The sequence below is a fragment of the Empidonax traillii genome, unplaced genomic scaffold (genome assembly GCF_003031625.1).
Source record: "Empidonax traillii isolate 1590-97213 ecotype Southwest subspecies unplaced genomic scaffold, ASM303162v1 scaffold1145:size269165, whole genome shotgun sequence".
Taxonomy (NCBI): Eukaryota; Metazoa; Chordata; class Aves; order Passeriformes; family Tyrannidae; genus Empidonax; species Empidonax traillii.
Window position 1 is genome coordinate 96474 of NW_020956338.1, and position 23298 is coordinate 119771.

The 23298-nt window shown below is 41.0% G+C and overlaps 1 protein-coding gene across 1 annotated transcript in view; it reads right to left on the reverse strand.

Moving 5' to 3' along the window:
- The window catches only part of CSTF3 (cleavage stimulation factor subunit 3), a 43740-nt gene that overhangs the window by 13482 nt on the left and 6960 nt on the right, over positions 1-23298 (reverse strand). The window contains exons 3-8 of the mRNA XM_027905345.1: positions 23149-23244; positions 3961-3993; positions 3447-3544; positions 2436-2502; positions 2297-2331; positions 2063-2189 (exon numbers count right to left, since the gene is read on the reverse strand). Of these exons, the coding sequence (XP_027761146.1) occupies positions 2063-2189; positions 2297-2331; positions 2436-2502; positions 3447-3544; positions 3961-3993; positions 23149-23244 (456 nt within the window). The remainder of the gene's footprint in view (positions 1-2062; positions 2190-2296; positions 2332-2435; positions 2503-3446; positions 3545-3960; positions 3994-23148; positions 23245-23298) is intronic.

Genomic DNA, 23298 nt, shown 5'->3' on the forward strand with positions numbered 1-23298 from the left:
CTCGTGCAAGGAGTAACACAGATTGACCTCCAGGCTCAAAACTCTGCCTTCTCCTCTGTTCCTGAAGTGACAGCTTCTAAAAGAGGTTCTACTCAACACACTCCCAGCTCTGTACACCTTTGTCAGGTGAGAGGGACTCCAGGTGTGTCACCACTGAGAGTGGCACCCCTCCAGGACTGCACACACGTGAGAGGGCTCTGCTGAGCTGCTGAGCAAGAGCAGAGGGGTTGGGGGCAGCTGGGCCCTGGTCTCAGGGTCCTGGGCATGAACAAAACCACAGGGTAAGAACCCCCCTTTCTCTGCTGCCCGAGTCCAGGTGGCTTGTGAAGACTTTGAGGAAGGTGGGCACAGCTTTGCCTATTCCAAACAGGCAGCCAGGCTGGCTGCTGACTCAGTAAGGAAGCAAAGGCACTGACTGGGCTCGTGCAAGGTGCTGTCTGGGACAGCAGACAAAACCAGTAACACCCCAGTTAACCCAGGAGCAGGCTGAGGATGCAGCTGGATCCTCCTGGGATGTGCTCCCAGCTCAGCAGCCGTGCGGCTTTGCGAGCCGAAGACTGTCCCTTTGTCACTGGTACAGAAGGCTCCCTGGCAGTGTTACCATTAATTAATTAAAGACAGTGGTGACTGACAGGCTGATATTGCTACCTGGTGGTGGCTGTGGCTGAGCTGAAGGGAATCTGAAGTGAGAACACTCTCCAATTAGAGCAAACAGCCATTAATCTTTCACACACAGACACGCACGTGATCTCTGTGCTGTTGGGCTACTGGTGTGGGGAATCACCTCCCCCTCAAAGAGCCCTTCTGGTGAGGAGCATTTCCCTGTGCCAGGACCCCTGCAAGCAGCAGCCCTTTCCCTCGAGGCCAGTTTAGCCAGAACAGGAGGTGCAGAAACCCCTGTCTGAGCAGAGCACTGGCCTCAGCTCCCTGCAGTTCTGAACAGCCTGAGGGACAGGTCTGAGTTACAGGTGTCAGCCAGAGCTGCCTCAACCAGAAACCAGACAGGTTGGAGCTGTTGTTTTGACAGTCTCCCCAGGTGTTAATGACAGGAGTGGGAATCGACAGTGACAGCCTCCATTTGCTACGTGGGAGGGGAAGAGGGGGTTCACAGGGAAGTTGGATTGGGGATTTTCCGAGGCAGGAGAAGCCCACGGCACTGGGTAACTTCCCTGGTGTCATCAGGCTGGCTGGGGTGTCCCTGAGCACCAACAGGGCAATGAGCTGGTACAGGACACACTCATGGCTCTGGATGCCCGGAGTTCTCCCATCCAGAGCACCAAGGACAAAGAAACTGGCCTTTCTGCCCTGCTCGGGGCACAGCTGACACCTGCCAGCCTGGGCACAACCAGCAGGGTACCAGCAGGCACAGGATGAGCATCCCTGCCTGGCAGTGCTGAGCACGAGGGCAGCTGCACTCAGATCTGCATTCCCACTGCTGCAGACTGGGGCTGGTACAACAGGTGTAAATAAATGTGTTCAGAAATACACTGTAAAGGTGCAGCTACAAATTAGCCCGTGAGGCCAAGGGGCTGAGGTCACCCTGGCTGAAACCCACCCCAATGGATGCTGTAAAGGCTTCAGGGGAAGGATGGGGAGCAGCATTTTGGAAATACTTAAGACCACATAACTCAGTGCAGTGAAGGAAGTGCAAACCATCCTAGCTGAATGCCATTTCAACCCTGCTCAACTCGCAGGGAAAGGAGGGCAGTGCCTCCTGGGGGACACCAGCCCTCACCACCACCACCTGAGCTGCTCCAGCTTCCATCAGATACCTTCTCCAGCACTGATAATAGCAGTTTCTAACTCACTAGCAATTCCACTGGGCCAACTGGGAAATGGGGCAGTCCAATAGATCATATGGAGAGTCTCTGAAATAAATTTTAAAATTCGCTCGGGTTCCTGTAGAGTTTTGCCACAGGCCTTGGTACAAACTGCACACACAAAGGGTGTTCATACTGCTGGTCACTTCTTTTATCCCTAATTATTTAATGGGTATAATTTCAGCACCATACTCGACTATTACTTCTTTCTTAATGTCACAAACAACGATGCTGTTGGTTACCTCTTCGTATTTGTTATAATCTCTCCAGAGCTGCTCTATGTTAATCATGGGATTCACACAGCCACGCTGGTAAACCCTACGGACAGCTGTTATCCTCTGGTTCTCTGCATAGGATCCCACTGCTTCTCTAGAGAGCGGGAGAGAAATTCACGTCAGCCATCGCAGGTCACCACTGCCACGAACATCAGCATCGCATCAACTCAGCTTAAAACGAGTCTTTCACGAGGTACTTACACGCCTTTCAAAAAATTGATGTAATCCACCCAGATCTAGGTGAGAGAAAAAAATATGACATGTGAGGAAACCAACGTTCAGTTGTACTTGTTAAAGGAGTTTAGAAATCAAACGTTGTTTTGATTAAAAACAGACATACCTGGTATGACATGATTTCCATGCCAATCTTATCCAGAGCAAAATCATAGGCCTGAGCCATTTTTTCTCTGAGGAAAAGAACAAACCACAAAGACCATAGAGCGAGTGTTTAGTATTTTTAAAAGTCTTTATTTAAAGGGTATTCTTTTGTGCAGCAAATTCTAACCCAAACACTGAGGAATGAGAAATATCGTTCAAGAGCTGAGAGCAAAAACCAGCATTCAGATAGCTTTAAATTCTGTTTTTAAGTTATTTTGGGGGTTTGCTTATTTGTTTTATTTAAGAAAATTATTTAAAACTATTGGTGGCAATCCAGCATAATAACAGCTCCTGACACATCCAGTCAGTGGAAACCCATGTATACTATGTGAAGCTGAGAAAACAGAAAAAAAATACTCTCTACATCTTCAGGGTTTTTTTTTTCCCCCTCAGAGTTCCCCAAACCTTCTTTGCAACTCTCCAGGAACACAAACTCTGGGGTAATTAGGAGTAGCTCCCTTGTGTGGAAACTGCCCAGATTCTTCCACATGATTTCTCAGTCCCCCAAATAAGTATTTTCCTTCAGATTTGAAATGCTCACAGAATTTCCTTGGTTAAGTTTCAGTTATGACTGTTTTTCCTCTCCACCACTCTTCTCCCAGTTTCCTTTACTCAAATACACTTCAGTCCCTTATAACCTCCTTGACAACATTAACAAGAAAACCAGGAGAAAGTTATACTGGATAAAAAGATTGGGGATGGGAGAGTGGGCACTGATACTTTTACAACTATTTCAAAACAGTCTCGTAAAAATAGAAAACCCTGCTTTTTTCCCCTCTGTTAATGCATTACTTGTCTGGCCAGTTCTTGTGCAAAGAAATTATGGTGGGCTGGGGAAGAAAGATTTCATACCATTCACTCCACCAGAACACCCCTAGATTTGTCCCCCAGGTTCCTCCCCACCCCTTAGTCAAAAATGAAGAAGAAATTCACCATAAAACCAGAATAATTGAGAGCAACTCTGTGAACTTACTTGTAACTAGGTAGCTTCCCCTTGGTTTCTCGTACATAGGAAAGGTAACATTTCCATAAATCAATGTGTAAAACCTTCATAAGGCATCGCTGAAATAACTGTTTAATACAGCAAGAAGACGTGATCAGGATTGCAGATACAGAAATTAGGTTTCTACTTTTAAAACTACACAGCATGAATTAAAATAATCTCAGTAATTATGATTGAGATTTATAAGAAAGAGTGAGTTAAACTACTCATTTTTTTTTTGACTAAACCATCTCTGTGCTATGCAAGGGAACTGGAGAGAACTAAGCAGAAAAATCCCCCTGCACAATTCACTGATTGCAGATTATTATTATTATTATTATTGATTTGTTGTAGCAATAACAAATCAGTTTTAATGATACTTTTTATCTGTGTTTTTGAACAGTACATTCAGTGACAGCCATGGCTTTTTTCAGTCTGATACAGCCCAATCACAAGGTACTTTTTCTTGCTATAGAGATAGATTACATATATTAATAGGACTCACCTTTTCCACTTTGTCATAATTTTTTGCTTTAATCTATAGGGAAGCAGAAAAAAACAAATCACTTAAGAAACTATTTTTGAATAGTAGGAATATATTCTTTACACAGTACTACAGCACTCCAATTTGTACTCTGGCTGCCTGAACTAATTACCCTGTTAACACCATATAATGCTGCAAAAATACAATTAAACACACAAAAATCATGTACTTTGCTTAGCTTTGGCAAAATTGGCAGGTTTTTTATTTTTGATTCTTCACTTTCTAAAATGCAGGTATCAGCAGGCAAAGTTGCTTTCCTGTGTTCTGGTTTGAGCAGCCAGACTTAGCCTCTCGTGTCGAGGTACTCTATTGCCTCCAGTGCATATAATGACTTAGGTACCAAAGGTTCTAGATTTGAGATTTAGTAAATGGAAGGTAAAATACCATATTTTTCAAAACTACCAGGCTAATAAATCTATTTATTACACTTGAAAATTTACGTTGCTGATGGTGGATGGGGGAATAATAAACACGGAGAACCTGTTTTCCCAGAGGTGCCCCGGGAGGGACCAAACCACGCTCACGTCTCCAGCACCAGTTTCATTCACACAGCTCACACTCCACCAGGGCAGAGGGTGAAACCCATCAACCAACAGGCTGCCTTTCAGACAGACAGGACAGAGAAAAGCACGAGACTGCTGAGGAGGACAGACCGGCATCCTTCATGTATTTATTAGCTCCTGTTACAGTAACATGCCAGGCAATCTGTGGGGACTCATTCCCAAAGAAACAAGGAAAAATCAACAGCAGCCTTTAGAAGATGCTTGATCTGCGTTGAAGTAAAGAACTCCTAATGAAATAAGGATTCCTCATGCTGTGCTGCATTTGTAAAGTATCAAACCTCCCCTTTCAATCTCACTGCTCTTCATTGACTTAGAGGATTTGAGTGCGGCACGAGCAGTTCCAAAAGCCTTTCTCTCCACTTCCCCAAAGATGGTGGTGGCAGGCCTCAAACAGCACCCTTCTGCACCAGGGATTCACTACTCCACTTCCCACCATTCCCACACTAAAGCACTACAGGATTTTTAATGGAAGCAGCAGGAGACACCAACTCCTGTGCATAAATAAGCCCTGCACTGCACCCTGCACTGCCCGTCCTGCCTCCCAAGTGTCCCTGCTCCGGCAACACCCCAGTCCCCAGAGCCCTAAACATTCCCCTCACTCCTGAACGAGAACAATGAAAAACAAGAGACCTCAAACACGTTCTTTCTGCCTTCAAAGAGCACTTCTAATGGTTGTAGGGCTGCTGAGATGGTTTTTTTTCCTGTGGACTCTGTGAATTAAGGAGCCTGACACTGCTCTGCTTCCAGCTGAAGGAAACTCCATTCTTACGTTTTAAATTTCTCATTCCTTCAGAGTCCAAAAGACAAGAAGACATCTCCCAGTTTTACCTCACTCTTTTTTGACAGCCATTTTTCAGGTTCCTCAGCACCTCTTACAATATGATGAAACGGATTCAACTCTCACTAAAGAGACAGAGCTCCCAGTCCGTGCCTCCCACAGCCAGCAATCTCCTTCTATCCTTGGTCACCCAGTCAAAAAGAACAAGTGAACCTTTTTTTTTAATTAAGGAGATAGCATGAATTCTTTTTTTTTTTTTTTTTTGGTAAATAAGTAGATAAAATTAATTCGTGGCTTCGTCATCAACAAAAGGCATCACCTTGTAGTCATTCAGGAACAAGATGAAAAAATAGTTTTTGAAAACCCAGAAGGAAAAGCTGTAAGCAGGTAGAGCAAAAAATGAGTGTAGCCACGTAAACAGTGCCACACACCCCAAGACAATTCCTAAATGAAGCTGGGAATGCTCTCTGCCTGCTCAGCACCTCCCCTTGCTCCTCCAACACCCAAAAGCCCAGTGACAACTACTGCTCAGCAGAACTGAACTCCAGTGACCTCAGTAATTGCATCCAGCATCATCCCTGATTTTGCTAAGAAAAGAAGGTGTATTCTCCATCTGCACGAGTTATGACTCAAAGGTAAACATCTTCTCTGTGAATTATCAGGTATGTGACAAGCTGCTGACCACATCAGCTCAGTGCTCTGTGTTTGTTAAACCCACACAAACGGTTTCACACCTGAAAATTCAGAAATCTTGGTACCAGCAAAGTTAGGAGGTCAGAGATCAGCTGGATGTGTTAAGAAAACAAAGGAAAAGAAAAGCAATATTGGCCAATGCTTATGGGGTCTCTCAATGGACAAGCAACTATCGCTCCTGCAGGAATTTGTTTGCCTTTCTTGGCTCTAATAGGAAATTTAAGTCACTGCTGTTATTAGCTTTGTACAAGATGAATTCATAACAAGTCAAATTCTTCCTAGAATATACAATGGAATTCCCTGTAATGAGCTTCACCAACATTCAAAGGCAAAACTTAATCCATAGATTACAGAGCACTTCACCCTTCCTAACAGACCTTCAGAAGACATGAAAAAACCACTTATGATCACGCAAGGCACGTGACTTTACTAATCTGAGGGCACAATACCATTTGTAGTTGCCTGGCAACACAACAACACAAGCCTAAAAATCATCCTGGTTTTATTCTGACCTTTCTGGTGGTTCTGGCTTTCCATCAGGCTCCTAAGGAAGCAAAGCTAGTATGTGCTAATTCAGGAGCAGCATGGCCTTCTCTGTCATCCATTTCTATATCCCAACTCCATCTTCTTTTTTTTTTTTTCAATGGTTATTTTCCATGGAAAACAAACGTTTGGGTTTTTTCTCAAGCATAAATTCTAATGCTGCCTTATCCACTTATCCTTAAAGATAGCTGGGGTTTTTTGTTTGTTTGTTTTTAAAAACACACAGCACAACATATGTTTCAGAGCACAAAACTGCCACCAGATCCTACACGCATGTAAGTATTGCTCTGGTTTATGAGCAACGTGAATTCGCTGTGAAAGACCTGTATTCATTCACAGTTAGATGACTGGGTATTAGACAAATAAAAGTTAACATTTTAAAAATAAAACCAGACAAAAGTTACCACGATTGAACCCATTTGCCTTTTCTCTCTTTTTTTTTTTTTAACATCTTGACTGCTAAAGAATCAACTCCCCACCTCAAGCACAGTGGGATGTAATTTGCATCTCTCCCAGGACAGAACTGTGAGTGTAATAAAATACACTCACATTTCTCTACCTATGTTTCCAAAATACAGGCTGGGGCTGGCTGGAGAGATGTTCCCACTTTACTTGCAGAATAAACACAGCAATTCAAACTCCTCAGACTGCCTCGAAGAAATGTCACCTTTGAAAGGAGGGAGAGATGCTGATTCTCTGTTCTATCTTTAGCACGTTTGGCCTTTTGCTATTTGCTGAGGCTCCCAGGCAGTGACTAATTGTGTGAGCACTTCATATGACAAACTCGCTTTCCTGCAGGTCAAGGAACGGCAATTACCCTTGCAAATAACAAATCCACTTCTGATCAAGGTAAAATGCAGGACTAACACTGCACTTCCATGTGGCCATTAACCCAGCGAGGTTGGATTGTAACTGCCTAAAAAACTGGATATAAAACTTATCTTACACATGCCCAACAGAGCACATCTTTCATTGTGCAAGACATTCCAGGGCTTAAGCAGTGAAATGCTTTATTTGAAAGCGTTAGCATGTAATTGCAGAGGCAGTTGCTGTAATATATTGTTTGACTACAATCTGTACCAGCTAAGGATTGAATGATTGGGCATTTCTGTAGTCCTCACTGGGAGTTTTAATATTCCCTGTGAAAATCCAGCTTTTATCTTGCTATTAGTAAAGCCTGCAAGGAAGAGGTATAGCACACTGTGGGTAAACTCATTTTCTCAAAGGGCAGTAAGACGAGATTCTGCCTGTTTTCACTCAGAACAAACAGTGACATGTCTCACATGCACATGGTTGTGTGTCTCACTTTCAGGGTCTGCCATACAACGGGATTTGAAAACTTCCTTAAAATTATTCCAGATTAAATGTCTCCAACTACTATTACAAGTGTTATTTCCAGACCTTCCAGAAGGGCATCAACCACCTCTCCAGGCAGCCAGTCCCAGTGTCTGACCACTGCGATCTTCCTGATCAGAGTCATCTTTTAGGTTTCACAGCTGTCTCCTGATTACCAAAACTCTGGTCTGTGACATACACTATCATATATTTAGAGTTACATGTACTCTCAATTTGCTCACAGTATTTAGGGATAAATAGATTTTACAGTAACTAAGAATATTAGTTCTGCTAATGAACAGAACCTGCAATTCTGCAAGTCCAATTACCAGTTAATATCCTGCATCAAGAACAGGCACTTCCTGAGCAGCTCGTGAAAAAAGGTAACTTTTTATAGCAAAACTCTGAGCCACATTACCATTTTCAGCAGTAAAAGGTGGTGATGTCTACAGGTGAAGTGATAACTAATAAATAAAGGGCAGCAGTTCTACAAGAAGCCAAGTTGCAGTGGGAGATGGGGAACAGTGGCAGAGCCAGAAAGCTGCTGCATCAACAGCAGCATGGAAGGCTGCTCCTCTTAACTTCTTGAAAATTGTCTTTACAGCCTCATCACCCCAAACCTTTAATAACCTTCAGGAACATTAAACAAAGCTCAGAAGGTTAACACACTCTACCCACGTTTCTCCTGCATGAACTTCTTCACCACTTGCCTAATTATACAAACAAAGAAAAAAAAAAACAAAACAGGTGTGTCTGAAGACTTGAAAAGACTATTTTCAAAACTGTGAGCACAGAATTAGATTTATCTGAAGCTTAGGAAAAAAAGAAACCCAGCTGCACCTGCCTGAGGGTGGCAAGGGAGCAGCTCAGAGCAGAAGTCTTCAGAAAGGAATAGAAAAGAAGAACTTGTGAAACACCACTCTGCAGGCAGAGCAACATGACCCAGTTAAAATAGTGTTAAGAGTCATTCTCAATTTAAAAAGAGCCATGTTAAGAAGTAATTAGCAATTCAAAAAAACCTGCAAGTGGAAGAAGTCTCTTTGTTTGATCTGTTAGACTAAAAAACCCCAGCACCTTTAATTTTCAGATGTATTAGGAAAGAAATCAATCCCTTACTAACACGTGAATAGAATATCCCAAGGTCTGAGCAAACTGTTTGCTTTCTACAAGTGCAGCAATGCAAGCACTGAGAACCTGGACAACCTCCCTGAACAAACTTACAGTAAGCACTGACCTAGATGTGATGAAAGGTTGGTGCACTGCAGTAAAGAAACTTAACTTTGTTATGAATAATATAGTTTGGAATATTAAAAAGTACCTACCCCATCTAATTCTTAAGTATCTATTCCAGTGTAAAAAACAAGGACTTCATTGAACAAATAAGAGAGCTCAGAGACAGAGCTACTAAATACAGCTGCTGTGCTTCAGTGTAAAACTTAGGAATTTGAGTAATTTTCACATAGAGACAAACCTTCAGGACACCTGACTCTACTCCCTTAGAAGAAATGCTGCCTCTTCATTTTAATTTTTGGGGCCTTCCTTCATTTTTCAAGTGTATTTTCTCTTCCTGCCTATCTATGGTGTTCTACTGCTACCTCTTCTCATTGTGCTTAACCATCCTTTCCAAAACACTCTTTCAAGAAAATAAAAAAGCAGATCTGCAGTTATGTTTAAACACCAAACCCACCTGTTACTACCTGCACCGCTACCCTCCTTCCTGACAAACCCCATTACTGCAAACATCTCTTGTGAACTGGTGTGATTCAAGTGAAAGGGCAGGAACCAGCCCTTTTCGAGTCATGATGAAAAGCACACTCTGTGTTCTTCAAGGAAGAAGACTGACAACTTCACTTATCTGTTACTTCACCATCCTAAACATCTGACAGTCAAAAACTGCCTAGAAATGGGGGGGAGGAACTGCTCCATGTCTAGGTTTTCCTTCCCCTGTGAGTAGTGCCTCAGTCTACTGAGGCTGTTCTCACAGCTCATCTAAAGCACTACCAGCTTTTCTTCCTTGTTCTATCTCTACCCATTCTTTAATATCTGCTCCAAATTAGGAAAACCATTACCTTTTTGATTTAAGCAATTTGCCCATTATCCAACTCAATGCAATATTAGCTGTATGAAGCAGCTGAGAATCCACCCCTTCCTGCTTCACACCCAGATTCTCATTTTAATGAGAAGTCAATTTTCAGCCTGCCTCGTGGCTTGTAATTTCCTTTTCAATTTCACACTCCCTTTAAGCCACGGCAGAAAACAACCCCCCACACTCCTGCAAACTACCTTGCTCCCTTCCCAACTTACGCATTTTGGTTCTTCCTACGCACTTTAGTCCACTTCTCCTTCCCATTCCTGTTTCTCAAGTATTTTACAGCAGCAGTGGGAAGTTTTAAGATGTGTTTCCAGATGTCTGACATTAACCAATTGTTCCACTACCCAGATCTCACGCCTTACAAGGGTCTAACTTAAGATCTCATTTGTTAAGACTCTAAATTTAAAAATGCTCAAGATTCTTTTCACTTCTATCAGAAATCAGTGTTCATTAGTTACACAGAGCTATTAGAAAAATCATTCCTCCTTTCATTTTGCTATTCTTAATATATATCAGAAAGAGTAAGAAAGCAAAATGTGTTAAAAAGTGGCAGTTTGCTATTTAATTTGAGGTTACAGCTTGGGAAAATGGGGTATTTTAGAGGGCATTAACTTCCCCACTATGTTTATAGTTTGACCATTTCTTACTATACCCATCACATCTACAGTTGTGATACATTCTTTTCAAATATGCTTGCATGAAAGGCTAGAAAAGAATAAGTTTAATACCTATATTTTTTTTCACACTTATGGTCAGTTACGGTATTTCAGAAAATTTGTTTTTTGTTACGGTGACCAAATAATAATAATTTTAATGGAAGTTTTTAAGAAGTCTCTGTTCCTTCACCAAGAACCTCTGTTAACACCACGCCTGAACGACTGAGAATTGCAGAGATCTTACTTTTTAAAGGGATCCTTGAATATCTGCTTTTTAAAAAAGCAACACCTCCACAAGGCAGAGATCCCTTAAGTGGCCTGCACACTGACTTAGCCCAAATGAACATGTTAAGACCAGAAAGAACCGCTGCCCTCTTGGCTGCTGCAATTCATTCACAGACCAGGCATTAATGCCTCTCATTTTCCAGCACGGTGCTGCTCTGCTAAAAGCTCTCCTTGAAATAAAGACAGCCAAACAAGCAACTCTCCTAAGGAAAAGGGACACAGGTGGCTCAAAGATAAAAAAAATAATGGCACTAGAAGATGTAAATATCAAGCAGCATAATCTCCTGACTCCTGTAATATCAGCACAAGCCCAGCCTGGCCTGTTAGCAGAGGACAAATTGTTCTTAATGCTTTGTCTCTGCAACTGGGATGTAAAGAGCAGTTTTCCAATAATTTTGTAGCAAAAAAATGGCCCAAAGAATGGTTCTCAAAACCATCAGCCTGATCCCGAGTTCCAAAGGTGCCTGGGGGCTGTCATGTCTGACCACAGCAGCCAGTTGTCTCACCACAGGAAACCAAGAACCAGCAATCTCCAAGTAAACAGTGCAGATTAATGCTCAGGACAAGTAATTCTCTGCAACTGCATTCAGATAATGCCTGGGCTGCTTTTGTTTTACAGCAATGAGGCATTCCCGCTGAAATTCAGGAAATAATCCTATTTTTCTAACACAGGCAGCTGCCCTCATCAAAAAATCCTTCTGCCAGAAATCAAGGACATTCTCTACTGGGTCTTTTTTGAGAATGCATATTTTTAATCAGAGTTACCGTAAAGTCTCATCTGTAATATTAAAAAAGGAAAGACTGTATTTGAAAAGTCAGTTACAGAATTAAACACCCAGATTCCTGCCTTTTGGCAACAAAGGGAAAACAACATTCACTATAAAAGTAGCATTTAGTGGCAAGAATTATTAGTTTGCTTCAAGATATGAGTATTGCAGGGTCTTCTCAGTATCCAGTTACCAATTCTGGACTGATCACCAGCGACCTAATCTGAAACCACATGACAATGCAAATATTTTTGGTTAAAGACTTAATCCAAAACCACTTAGGTGCACAGGCCCTGCACAGCTACACTGGGTCCTCTGTTTCCAGAATACTTGAATTTGAGTGCAACTACTATCCTAGGTAATGAGACTGCTTAGGACATTAAAACAAACAAACAAACAAACAAAACAGGTTTTTAGAAGATTTAAATGCTATGCTGCTTTTCCCCATTTAAACACTGTATACGTAGTTTTTAAAGTGGCTTCCCCTTCTCCTTCCCTTTTAAACTTCGGCTTCGTGCCCTGCTGGGCTTCCATCTGCGGGAACAGTTTCACTTCAAAAAACAGGGTCAAGACAAAAATACATGTATAGCTATTTTTAAGTCCATCTGAGTTGATAGTGGGGCTTAGATAACATTAAATGACGTTACACTCGAATAATTAGCTACACAGAGATGCACTGAGGCTGGAAAACAAAACCACAGATCGCACATTCCCATGCTTTAGAAATGAAAGCTGTGTAGGTGACACCGCTGCTGACAGGAGAGAGAGGTTAGCTCTACACTGACATCTCATTTTACAGGTCAGTTCAGAACAACTTACACTTTATGCGAGCCTGGTTTGTGTTTGTGGGGGTTTTTTATACACCCCACGCAATTGGAACTGTAAGATTAAACCCCCTTTAAGTCAGCTGTAGTTCTAAGATAAAAGACCTGTACAGACAACTCACTATGCTGCTCCTTTCTGAAATTCATTGGTGGATGCATTGATTCTGAAGGTGCTACTGTTACCTACACCCGCCCAGAAAAAACAAACACCAGTGCCAGTTGTGCCCCCCTGCGCCACAGAGCTCTCAGAACAATGAGTTTCTTTGTAGTAAAGCCCTGGGTGGCACTAATCATCCCGTTTCTTTGTTGCTTTTCGCGGGGAAAAGTTTTGTTTTCTGCTACACCCACCCACCACCAAGCGAGGCATATTCTGGGCAACTGGGGTTTTTTTTTGAGACAGCAGAGATTCAGTTTGATACTTCTTTCCCCTCTCCCTCTAACTGAGCATTTCGTGGCTTTTCTGCTAGAGTTGATGATTCAGAAACCCCTGGTAAAGTGTTCTAAAACTCTATGGTAGACAGGTAGCACGTAAATATTTGACTGGGACTGTGAGGACTCGACTTTCACTGCCAGGCTTAGGTAAGTGCAGAACACAATTGCATTGGCATTAAAGAATGCTGCAGAAAAAGTTTAAAATGTAAACCCAAATTTCAGGAACATTAAAATAACAAATAAGCAGTTAATATCCAATTTCATGCTTTTTTTTGGTTTTGTAAATAGTTGAGATTTCTTATGGAACAGTAATTTTTTTTTTTTAAGAGCTAAGACTACTAGCACAAAACTTACCTCCATCTGCTTAGTGCTAGAAAAATATTTCTGCTGAATTCAAGTCTGTCTGCTAATTATAAAGTTCCACAGTACTTCCCTTTTAACACCCATTTTGAACACGCACAAAAAAAGCATCTGCTATGTAATTTCTGAGTATCAATCAAATCTAATAAAAAAAACAAAAACAAAAACAAAAACAAACTGCAAAAAACCTGAAGCCTGGATTCTATTTAGTCACATCTGATGTGGGAAAAATTCAAGTTTTAAGGAGAAATAATATAGTCTGGCTCCCGCTCAGGGTTACCAGAACTGATATTTTATCAAGGGGAAATACTGTGGAATACTCTGAGGTATTTGCCCCTCCTGCTCAAGCACTCCTGTGCAGAATTTCAATTAAAGTAAATTTATTGGTACCATTTCCCTGAGGAATTCTAGCTGGTGGGCAACAACAATGGGCAAGTAACATATACTTACCAGGGCAGCAATTTATTTATTAGGGGGTGGAGCAGGGGTGGGGACCCTGCTCTGTATTAAACATGTTAACTTGCACACACACAGCATTTTTTCAGGCTGCTTGGACCAAAAAAACATGCATTTGGGACTATTTTAAGAGTGCATTTTTAGAAAGGGAAGCTCCAGTAGCCGACAGGGTTTTTTTCAGAGGCACCTACGTGGACTGTTTAACATTTATCCCAGTCTATTTACGACCTTGAAACTTCACATTTCTCCTTATAAATGAACTGCACTTTCTTCTGGTCACCTTTTATACACCATCAGTCACCATCACTGTGATGTGCACACCTGGCACCATCTCACAGTGAGGCAGAATTCCCAACTCCCAAACCACAGTCAGTCAGGACTAGAAGGACATCATCTCCCCAGTGAAACAAAACCAAGGCCCTCAGTGCAGGGCCTTCCTCTCAAAGTTGGGATGAAGGGTGTGTTTCTTCACGTATGAGCCTGTCAGCACTGTCACTTTAGGCAGGTGGACCGTAATTGAAACTATTAATTACTCCAATGCCATGGGAAATCTGGGGAAAGGGTCAATTGCCGGAGCTGATGGCAGGAAAACTGCAGGAAAACTGAGCTTCCACCACCAGCAAACGTGTTATAAAAGCAATTTTTTTTGCAAACTTATTCAGTGTTATCTTCATCTTGCATTAATTGCAAATTAGAAGCGCAGAACACCTTGAAGCAGATGCAAGCCTACATTTACTAAATTGCAGCATTAACATCCACGACAGGGCTTCTTTGACCTCAAACTCCTGCATGATATAATGTCATCTTCCAAGCACTGTGATCCAGCGCAAAGGGGTAAACTAGAGAGAGCAACCAAACCAAGTTCCAGGGAAAGTTTAAAGGAAACTAATTCAGAACTGTCTCATCAGCACCCTGCATATCACAGGCTGCTGAGTGTGTTTGCATGCTTTACAAATGCAACACCACTGCAATCCCACCAGCAGCTATCCAAGTTGCATAAGCATAATTAGGAGATGGTAAGAGCACCAGATTTCTTCTGCAATAATCAGGATGTTAAAAGGTTTGTCACGGGGTTAGTTTTACATTTATATTTCAAATAAAATAAGGAAAGTTACAGAAGGGCATCAAAAAGTTAATTATTTCTTTACTAGGGTACCTCCCCCCCCCTCCACTCACTGCCCCATCAAAAATGGTCAGCAGAATTCTGACACTTAAAGAAAACATCTGAGCTGTCCCATCAGAGCCGCCTGGGACCTCCTCGTCATCTGAAAGGGGAACTGCGAGTGCACATTGAAAGACACGGCCCAGAGTCCACAATTCTCACCCCAAATATACTTCTATGGCTGCCCCCAAAAAACACACCAAAAGAGGATTTCGATGGGTAGGGAGGAATGCAGAAAAGGCAGGCCAACAGTGGGCTCAAGACAACAAAAATAAAAAGGAAATCTAGCTCCATCTTTCCCACCACCCCTTTACATACAGCAACAAGTCATGTTTTTGCACTCAGGCTGAAGCTGCAGATAATAAAAGCTCTTTTCATTGTTATTTTAAATATATCCTAAACAAATTATTTTTCTAAGTACCTATAAACTTCTAGGTAATCTGAGTAAATTACCTGTAGACAATTCATGCTGATAAGCTCATACACTCCCATTTCTATTCTATGATTTAAAAAGATCATTAATTATGCTGTGTGACCTTATTACCTTAACATGTATACACACAAATGAACGCTCATACACAGGTTGAGAGATTCCTGAGGAATCCACAGGCACAGAACCTAGTATGTCCCTCATTTAACCATAAAAATTAATCCAAATCCTAAATCAAAAGAACATTTTAAACTGCAGTTCCACTGAGCACAACGAAGTTAGCTCACATTCTTTTATCTGCAGGGTAACACACACATAACCACAAACCTGCACCCCCCTGTTTTTGTCAGTCTAAACAACTTCAGTCTGAGGGTTCACTATGATTTTGTTTCACAGTAAGAATTAGTGTTTGAACACCTGTACTTCCAGGGTGAAAGAGAGCTGACAGAAGTTGATGACTTTGTTGCAGCCTGGACACAGAAAATCCTATAAACGGAATAACTAGGCATCATTTTAGTCCAAATGTAAGACCGGAGAAGCATTTTAAACAATGTACCGATATTTATTCTCACATAAACCAAGTATAGCACTATCAGATGGTTTAGAGCAAGAATGTCTGGTCATGTCTTGTTCCACCTTCATGCACTGGTTATTTCTTATTCTCTATTTTATGCACTAATGCAAACGACAGGGAAATAGAGAGAAGAAGCTGCCCTCAGTAGAAAGTCTAAGTTTTATCTAAACATATTACAGGAATCAGAGGAGGTAAGACAGTTGATCCTCCATCACACTACTAAACTTTTCAAATGAACTAGAGTGAATTTAGAGAACAGCCTGAATTAAGGATAAAAGCCATATAATTTAGATATAGGTATAAGCTGTTCTGCTGAACACAGAAGGTATGAGTAAAATTCCCACCCGTCCTCAGCACACTATCAATCCAATCCTCTCCCTCCTCCTTTTGGAGAAGCAGAGGATGTTAGAGGTCTGAAAGCCTTTAGCCTGGCAGTCTAAAGGATCTTTGGTTCAGCCATCTACTGATGGATGAGCAGTGTGTGCTCGCTGTGCAAACTCAGGTTAGTGCAGAGCCTCTGCCACAGGGAACGATCCACTCCCAAAGAACAGCCCCAGGGCCAGATGAACTGTTTACACCTCAGGTTAACAGCGAGTTCTATCAAACAGTCCTGGCTCAAGATGCAAAAGGACTCCACTCTAAAAAATATTACTGAAAACTGTGCACAAAATGAATTTAAAAGGAACATCTTCCTCCTTACGTGCCTATCCCTAAAGCCAAACATTTCTGATGCCGCAGTTCCAGTGAACTCTGGAAACGCTCCCACGTTTCTACATCATGAATATTTGTCACTACCCATCCAGCTAAACCCCAACATGGATCAGATTCATATCATTCCAAGATCTCATGTGTAATTAAATGCATGGATACAATGTGCATTAAAGAAGTGAATGTTGCTTGTGCAGTGGTAGAGTTATGAACCAATGCCTGTCACTTCTCACTTTTAAACTGTTTTATGTAAGAAAGGTAATAAAATGTCACAGGGTATTAAGTACACCACACAGAAGTCCGAAATTGCTACGGGATATAGAGCACCTGAAGCCAGGGGTGAGGAAAAGCAAACCCTAAAGAGGGGAAAAACAAGGCAGACTCTGAAATTAAGGTCATTTGTGCTGCCAGGACACAGGACTGTCACAGGTTGCCTTCACAGAGCTTCTACCTAAGAGAGGCCACTGCATTTCGTGACATCCATGACTCAAAGCCTTTTCACAGTCTGTAAAGAGATTCCACAGAAAATAAAGTCACATATTATTTTATGTAGCAGCAGTGGTAGAAAAGGTTTTACCAGAGTGTTCTCTCACAGCCATCACACTTCTCAAAATCTGAATCAAGAGTATCAGGAAACTCAACCAGCTGGAAGCTGGAAGAGACGTAGAAATTAATCAGAAATTAGGACTACAGCTCCCTCTCCCATGCAGATGAAGACAACCAATCTGTAGCAAATACAGAGCACACAAGAAACCTCTGGTTTTACTTCTGGTTCTTTCAGGTTGACATAAGAAGCTCGAGTTTGTGCCTGACCTAACCACACATATTCCCCCCCTCAGAAGAATCAACAAATGACTTANAAAAAAAAAAAAAAAAAAAAAAAAAAAAAAAAAAAAAAAAAAAAGGCACACAATGAGAAAAGTTTTCACTGTTCTTGTTACATTTGAAAGTGAGACTCCAACAGTGTTGTGAACGAGAGTGCACAGCTAAACATTTCTAACAGGGATACTTCTGTCACCCCACATGGAAAGAATACAACAGAACAGGAAGCAGTTCGTGTTTATTTATGTGAAAACAGCAACACACTCTAGAAGAGGGTTCATAATCATCTCTTCATTAGGCATCGCTCCCACTTCCAAAAATGCCCTAAGAATTTCCCAGGATATTTTTAATGATCAAATACAGAAAACAGAGTCACGAAGAAACCCACTAGTGTTGTACTGTGCACCTCCTGAAACTACAAGTGTCAGTGTGTGGGGAACTTTCTCACATTGTACGACTCGCAGGACCACGGCAACTCTGCAAGATGTGCAGCCTGTATTTACACAGTGAGCAGAAGAGACAGGAAAGAAGTTGCATTCACCTTCTGGTGCAAGTCTACAATAATCACACAGACAGAACAACATTTATTAACAGGAATGGAACAAGTCCACACACGAGTAAGAAAAGATCGTATATAATACAGATTGAAAATCTCAGACTGAGGCAGTCAAGACTGTGCAATGTTTGTACAGAGCACCCGCACAGGAGTTTCTCAAAGGCAGAAGTTCCCCATGAGAAATGTGGGAGGCTAGCAGGGTGGGCATGGGTTATCATGGGGATGCCTTCCAGGAAGAACTTAACAAAGAGCAGACTATTTTCAGTAGAAAGCACCACTAAACACAACCTCAGCCAAGGAGTCTATTCTATTTTGACTTCTGACCCCTCCAACTTCATCCTGACAGAAGTTCCCATTTTATCCCAAGCAGAATAACTCTGGTGGTACGTTCAACATTTTTTTTTTCCTGAATTCACAACCAGATTAAAGTAAAGCAGGGGAAGAAAATGCTTTGAAGAAACACAAACATTTTAAACAAAAACAGTCATTTTTCTAAATGGCTTTATTAACATTTTTCATATACAAGTATGTTAAATGATACATTCTGACTAGCATCCACACCAGTGTGAATTACATGGATTAAAGATACTGATGCATTGCATATGATGGAATGCAAAAGAATCAACCCTAAGCTTTGGTCCCACCCTCTGAATGCTCACACAGCATCTGGTTGGCTACGAGACATCTAAAATTCAAAGTGTTCATACCAAACAGAAGTTATGTTAAACAAATGTATCTAGGTTTCATTTCTTTAGAACGAGCAACAACACAGGACTCTCACTTGCAGAATTCTCAAGATGAAAAATATATATGAACAGCCCAACGTTTCACATGCACGTTACCAGGTTTGTATTTCTTGTTTCTAGACTTGGGGTGTTTTTGTCACAACTGTCTTGTACTCGTGAATTTTAAATCTTTAATTATGGCAACCTTTTAACCCCCACTAACGACACTTTAAGGTGACCAGGATATAATGCAATATATTCAACAACAACAACAAAAAAAAGATAAAAAGGTGTGGTGTGAACTGGCCTGAAGCATTCAGGACAGATGAAAGTTTGCATTCAGAGTAACTGGAACTAAAAATTCTTTAGCTCATTAAAGAAATGTTGCAAATACATGATCACAGTTTAATCAATGTGCTTAAGAGGATTTTCAACCTGGTGATTTCTCAAAGGAAACTAGCAGAGAAAAAAAGTGACAGCTTCGAATGTTTGCTTCAGAACTACTGAAGTATTTAGGACAGTGGTTAAGTTACATTCTTTCATGTGCATGAAAAGCATTATCAGGTCTTTCTGTGTCTAAGAGATGGTTCAAACAGTCAGAGAGACAGAGAAAATAGTAACAGACAGCTGGGCCTATGGGATCACAGGGTATTAAATCAGAATTTATTTTTACATTTCTGTAGCACCTTTTAGCCAGATGCCAAAAGCACTTTAATCACTATTATCAAGCCTCACAACAACCCTGTGAGGTAGGTAGGTAGGTAGGTTAACTGTTTTAATAATGGCAAACCAGGTTAAATAACTTACCCAAGAAGACACAGCACATCAGCAGAGCAGGCCAGAATCCAGACTGTGTGATCTATGGATTTAACATTAGGGCACATGTGGCACTGGGACTTACATGCTCCTTTACCAAACTGTGACAGAGGCACTGCCACGGGAACTGATTCAAGTTTGCTGGAAAGAGGGTTTTTTTACGAGAAAGGTATCAAGAGAAACACGTCCTTTAAGTAACTAAAGAAAACAAGAGCCTGAGAAGAGTGGCACTACTGTTCCACTTCCTAATTTTAAGAGACGTGGAATAGCAAATTAACTATTTTACTTGCTAAAATATGTATCAAATCCCAAACTCTATTTAAGTGTTCAAATCCTATGACCCCCAAAAAGTTGTGAACTGAGAGTTGTTTCATCCAATTCTATTACTTCTACGTCCTGCAATTCTTCTTTGAAGGTCAGAAGAAATAAGAACCAGTGCGAGAATCCAAACTTTTTCATCAATTCAAACTTTAATAGTATAATTCCCATTAAAAAAAAACCAGTCCAAGCATGCCCTTCCAAGTTAATTTCCACGTTCTACTGACTACCTAAGAGACCAGAGCACACAAATCAGTGCTTGGCACCCGAAATGCCAGCATGGAGCATTTGGTTCCTTCAGCACAGTCTGTGCATCAGCTGCAGTGAGCTGGATGACACACCAAGGGCTGAGCACTGCATTCCACCTGGGAACACAGTCATGCACACAAAGGGAAGCAGTCAGTGAGCTGGACAGTCATTGAACCAAGAGGATACATCACAAGTGGACTGGCATAGGCAGGGCAACAGGTTTTGTTCACATAAACAATGATTCCTGTTGAAGTGACTAAAGAGAACACGTTCCTGGAGTTAAGTAAACAGGAATTTGAAGACTTCTAGCTACTCTGTCAAGAGTACAGTTGTTAAAAGGGCTAATTTTGTTTTCCTAAGGCCACAATCAGAACCCTCACCCTGGCTAATCTACCAGTAATAGCTCACAGCTTGGCAATGTTTGCAGCTCTGCCTTATGTCTTTCAGAGGACAAAATTCTCTAGTGAAAGACAACCTGCCAGAAAACAACCCCCACCTTCCTCTCCCTTCCTGTGAGGCAAAGAGGAAACCTTATCATGTTAAAGAATAGAATGCTTGTTTGACATCAGGAGAAATGCACTTACAGATGACTAAAGATTTGGCAATTTTCAGGTCTCAACACTGAGGCAGTGAAAGGAAATCAAAAGCTGTGCTGAAGATCTACCACAGGTTTACTTTCCCCAACTCAAGGCTGAAAAGATCCACACTTGTGAACAGCCCAAGAGGAACTTTCTAGCAGGAGGAGACTACTAAGATTTCCACGGGAAAAAGTATTTGGAAAATACCTTCCCAAATATTCTTTGTACATCTTAAGGCTGCAATCAAAGAAGTCTCAAAACAATTGCTCTACCTCAGGTAGCCCTCAGAAATTAAATGAAGTGTTAAAAGAACACGAGAGGAAACATTTCATTTTAAATTTACTCTCAGGTGAGGTGCTCATATGATATGCAACTTAAAACAACACTGACAAGAGCATCCGACTGTGTGAGCGTGGATTTTTTTTTTAGGGAGGAATTTGGAAATGAGAAGTTATTTCAACTTACAGCTACAGATGTTTACATATACTTCAAAGAGGCAGAGAGAATCGTATTGCTGTGTAGGTAAATCTATCACTATGAGTTCTGTGATATGTTACTGGAACCAGGACAGTTGAAAATTAAGCCATTAAGTGGGATTTTTAAAATCTGGCTGTTGAGATGGAAGATAAATTTCTAAAAAGTGCCCTCTTACATTTCTTTCAAGTAGAAGAACCCTCTTCAATTGTAACCTCTATCACTAATCTACAGTTCATACTTCCCCACTGTTTTGAATAACAGGATCATGTCCCCTGTCTCCAATATCTGAAGTGTATTAATTAGGCAGAGACACAAAAGAACTCGTGATCTTTCTGCCAATTCTCTCCTCCTCAAATTTACCTCGTGTTACCTGGTTACCAAACCTGCTCCTTCCTTGAAGGAGCACAATATTCTAGACTGTTACAAGCTTTGCCACAGTTAATGTTTTTAAGTACTCTGAGGTTATAGATCAGTTAAAAGTTACGGATTAAGGGAGGTGATGTCTGTCAGTTCATCTCTGAACGTGGCTCAAGACAAGAAGCTTCACAAGGATTTCCTGCTGAGAGATCTACAATATACAGTACCAGCTTTCTGAGGTGTTCTTACTCTGAAATTTGAGGCATGGGAAAGGTAAAGGTTTTAAATAAGCACAGAAATCAGGTAATTTAATGTCACAGTGAAATTAGATTGCATTCTGACACTGGAACCTGCAGCAAACGTTGCAGGGTACAAAAGGCTAAAAAGGATTTGGCTGCAGGGTCCCAACACCAAAAATATGTATCTGTATGTTAGTCCATTCACAATCTCCCAAACATGTATAACCACCAACACTCTAACCACCACTACAAACTGCTGGAAAAAAAATTAGTGAAAATCTATTTAATTTGGTAACATCCATTCAGATTGCGCTAGAACACCTTACTTCAAACTGCAATATAAAAATTTCTGTTAGATTCCCATCACCCCAATTTTATTTATCTTCAAAGTTTACTGCCAGGCACGTCTGGAGATGTAAATTTAATGTAAATTAAGGTATGATAACTATACAATGAAGTTTTGCCACTCAGATGGCTGCACAGCAATTGTCACATGAAATGGAAAAAAAAAAATTGAGCTCATTTCTCATCTACAGAACACAGGTCCCCACCCCTGTAGTTCGGCACACAGAAAATCTGTCCCCAGAAAAATGTGCAGCTGGAAGATGCCCACAAAAAAAAAAAAAAAAGCATGTGCATTAGGATTAAATAACAACTACAGAAATGAATAAAAGCAGAACCAACACTCCTCCCACCCCACCCCCAGTTATTCAGGGCATTTCATGGCATGTCATCAAACATGGTCTGAATGACCAATGCACTCAGGGGTAAGTCTTGCACAGTTATGTAAAAAAACACAATTTTGTTGGGAATTTTAACAGCTACTGAGTTGTGCTAATGCATTTTCCCCAGCATTTTCATTCCAGAAATCAGCTTCCACCCCACACCCTCCCCACAAACACTGTTCACAGAAACACTCAATTCCCTAAGAAAAGCAAAATGAAAGAAAAATAAAATCCAAATATTCAGAGAAAGTCATTCAAATAAGTTTGTATGTGTAAATAAAAAAATAAGTCCTCTAAGTAAATGACACGGGAGGCAATAAATTGACACGACAAGCAAATAAAAGGCTAAAGCACTCCAATACCATTGAAACAGTTTTAATGTTGTTGCAATTCCATAATGCAACAATCATCAACTCATAAAAGACCCAATACTTTAGAATTCATTTTAATCATTCCTTCGTACCTATTTTACAAAATAAAGGCAAGGCATATTAAAAATCCCCTTTTCCCTAGATATTATGTGCCTATCTTAATCATGCTTATAAAAGTAGAAACTTAAAATTCCTATGAAATGTCATATAAGGAAAAATAAATAAATAAATGTAAAAAAAAAAATTTAAAATATTAACCTCTGCTTCAATGTACAGTTTCCAGAATCTGCCAGAACTGGGGAACTGGGCAACAAGGCGTTCATAGGTCTTCCGGGCTTTGTCTATAGGCTGATTCTAAAAATTGAAAATCAAAACAGCATTTACAGTAATTATGATTTCTGTAAAGGA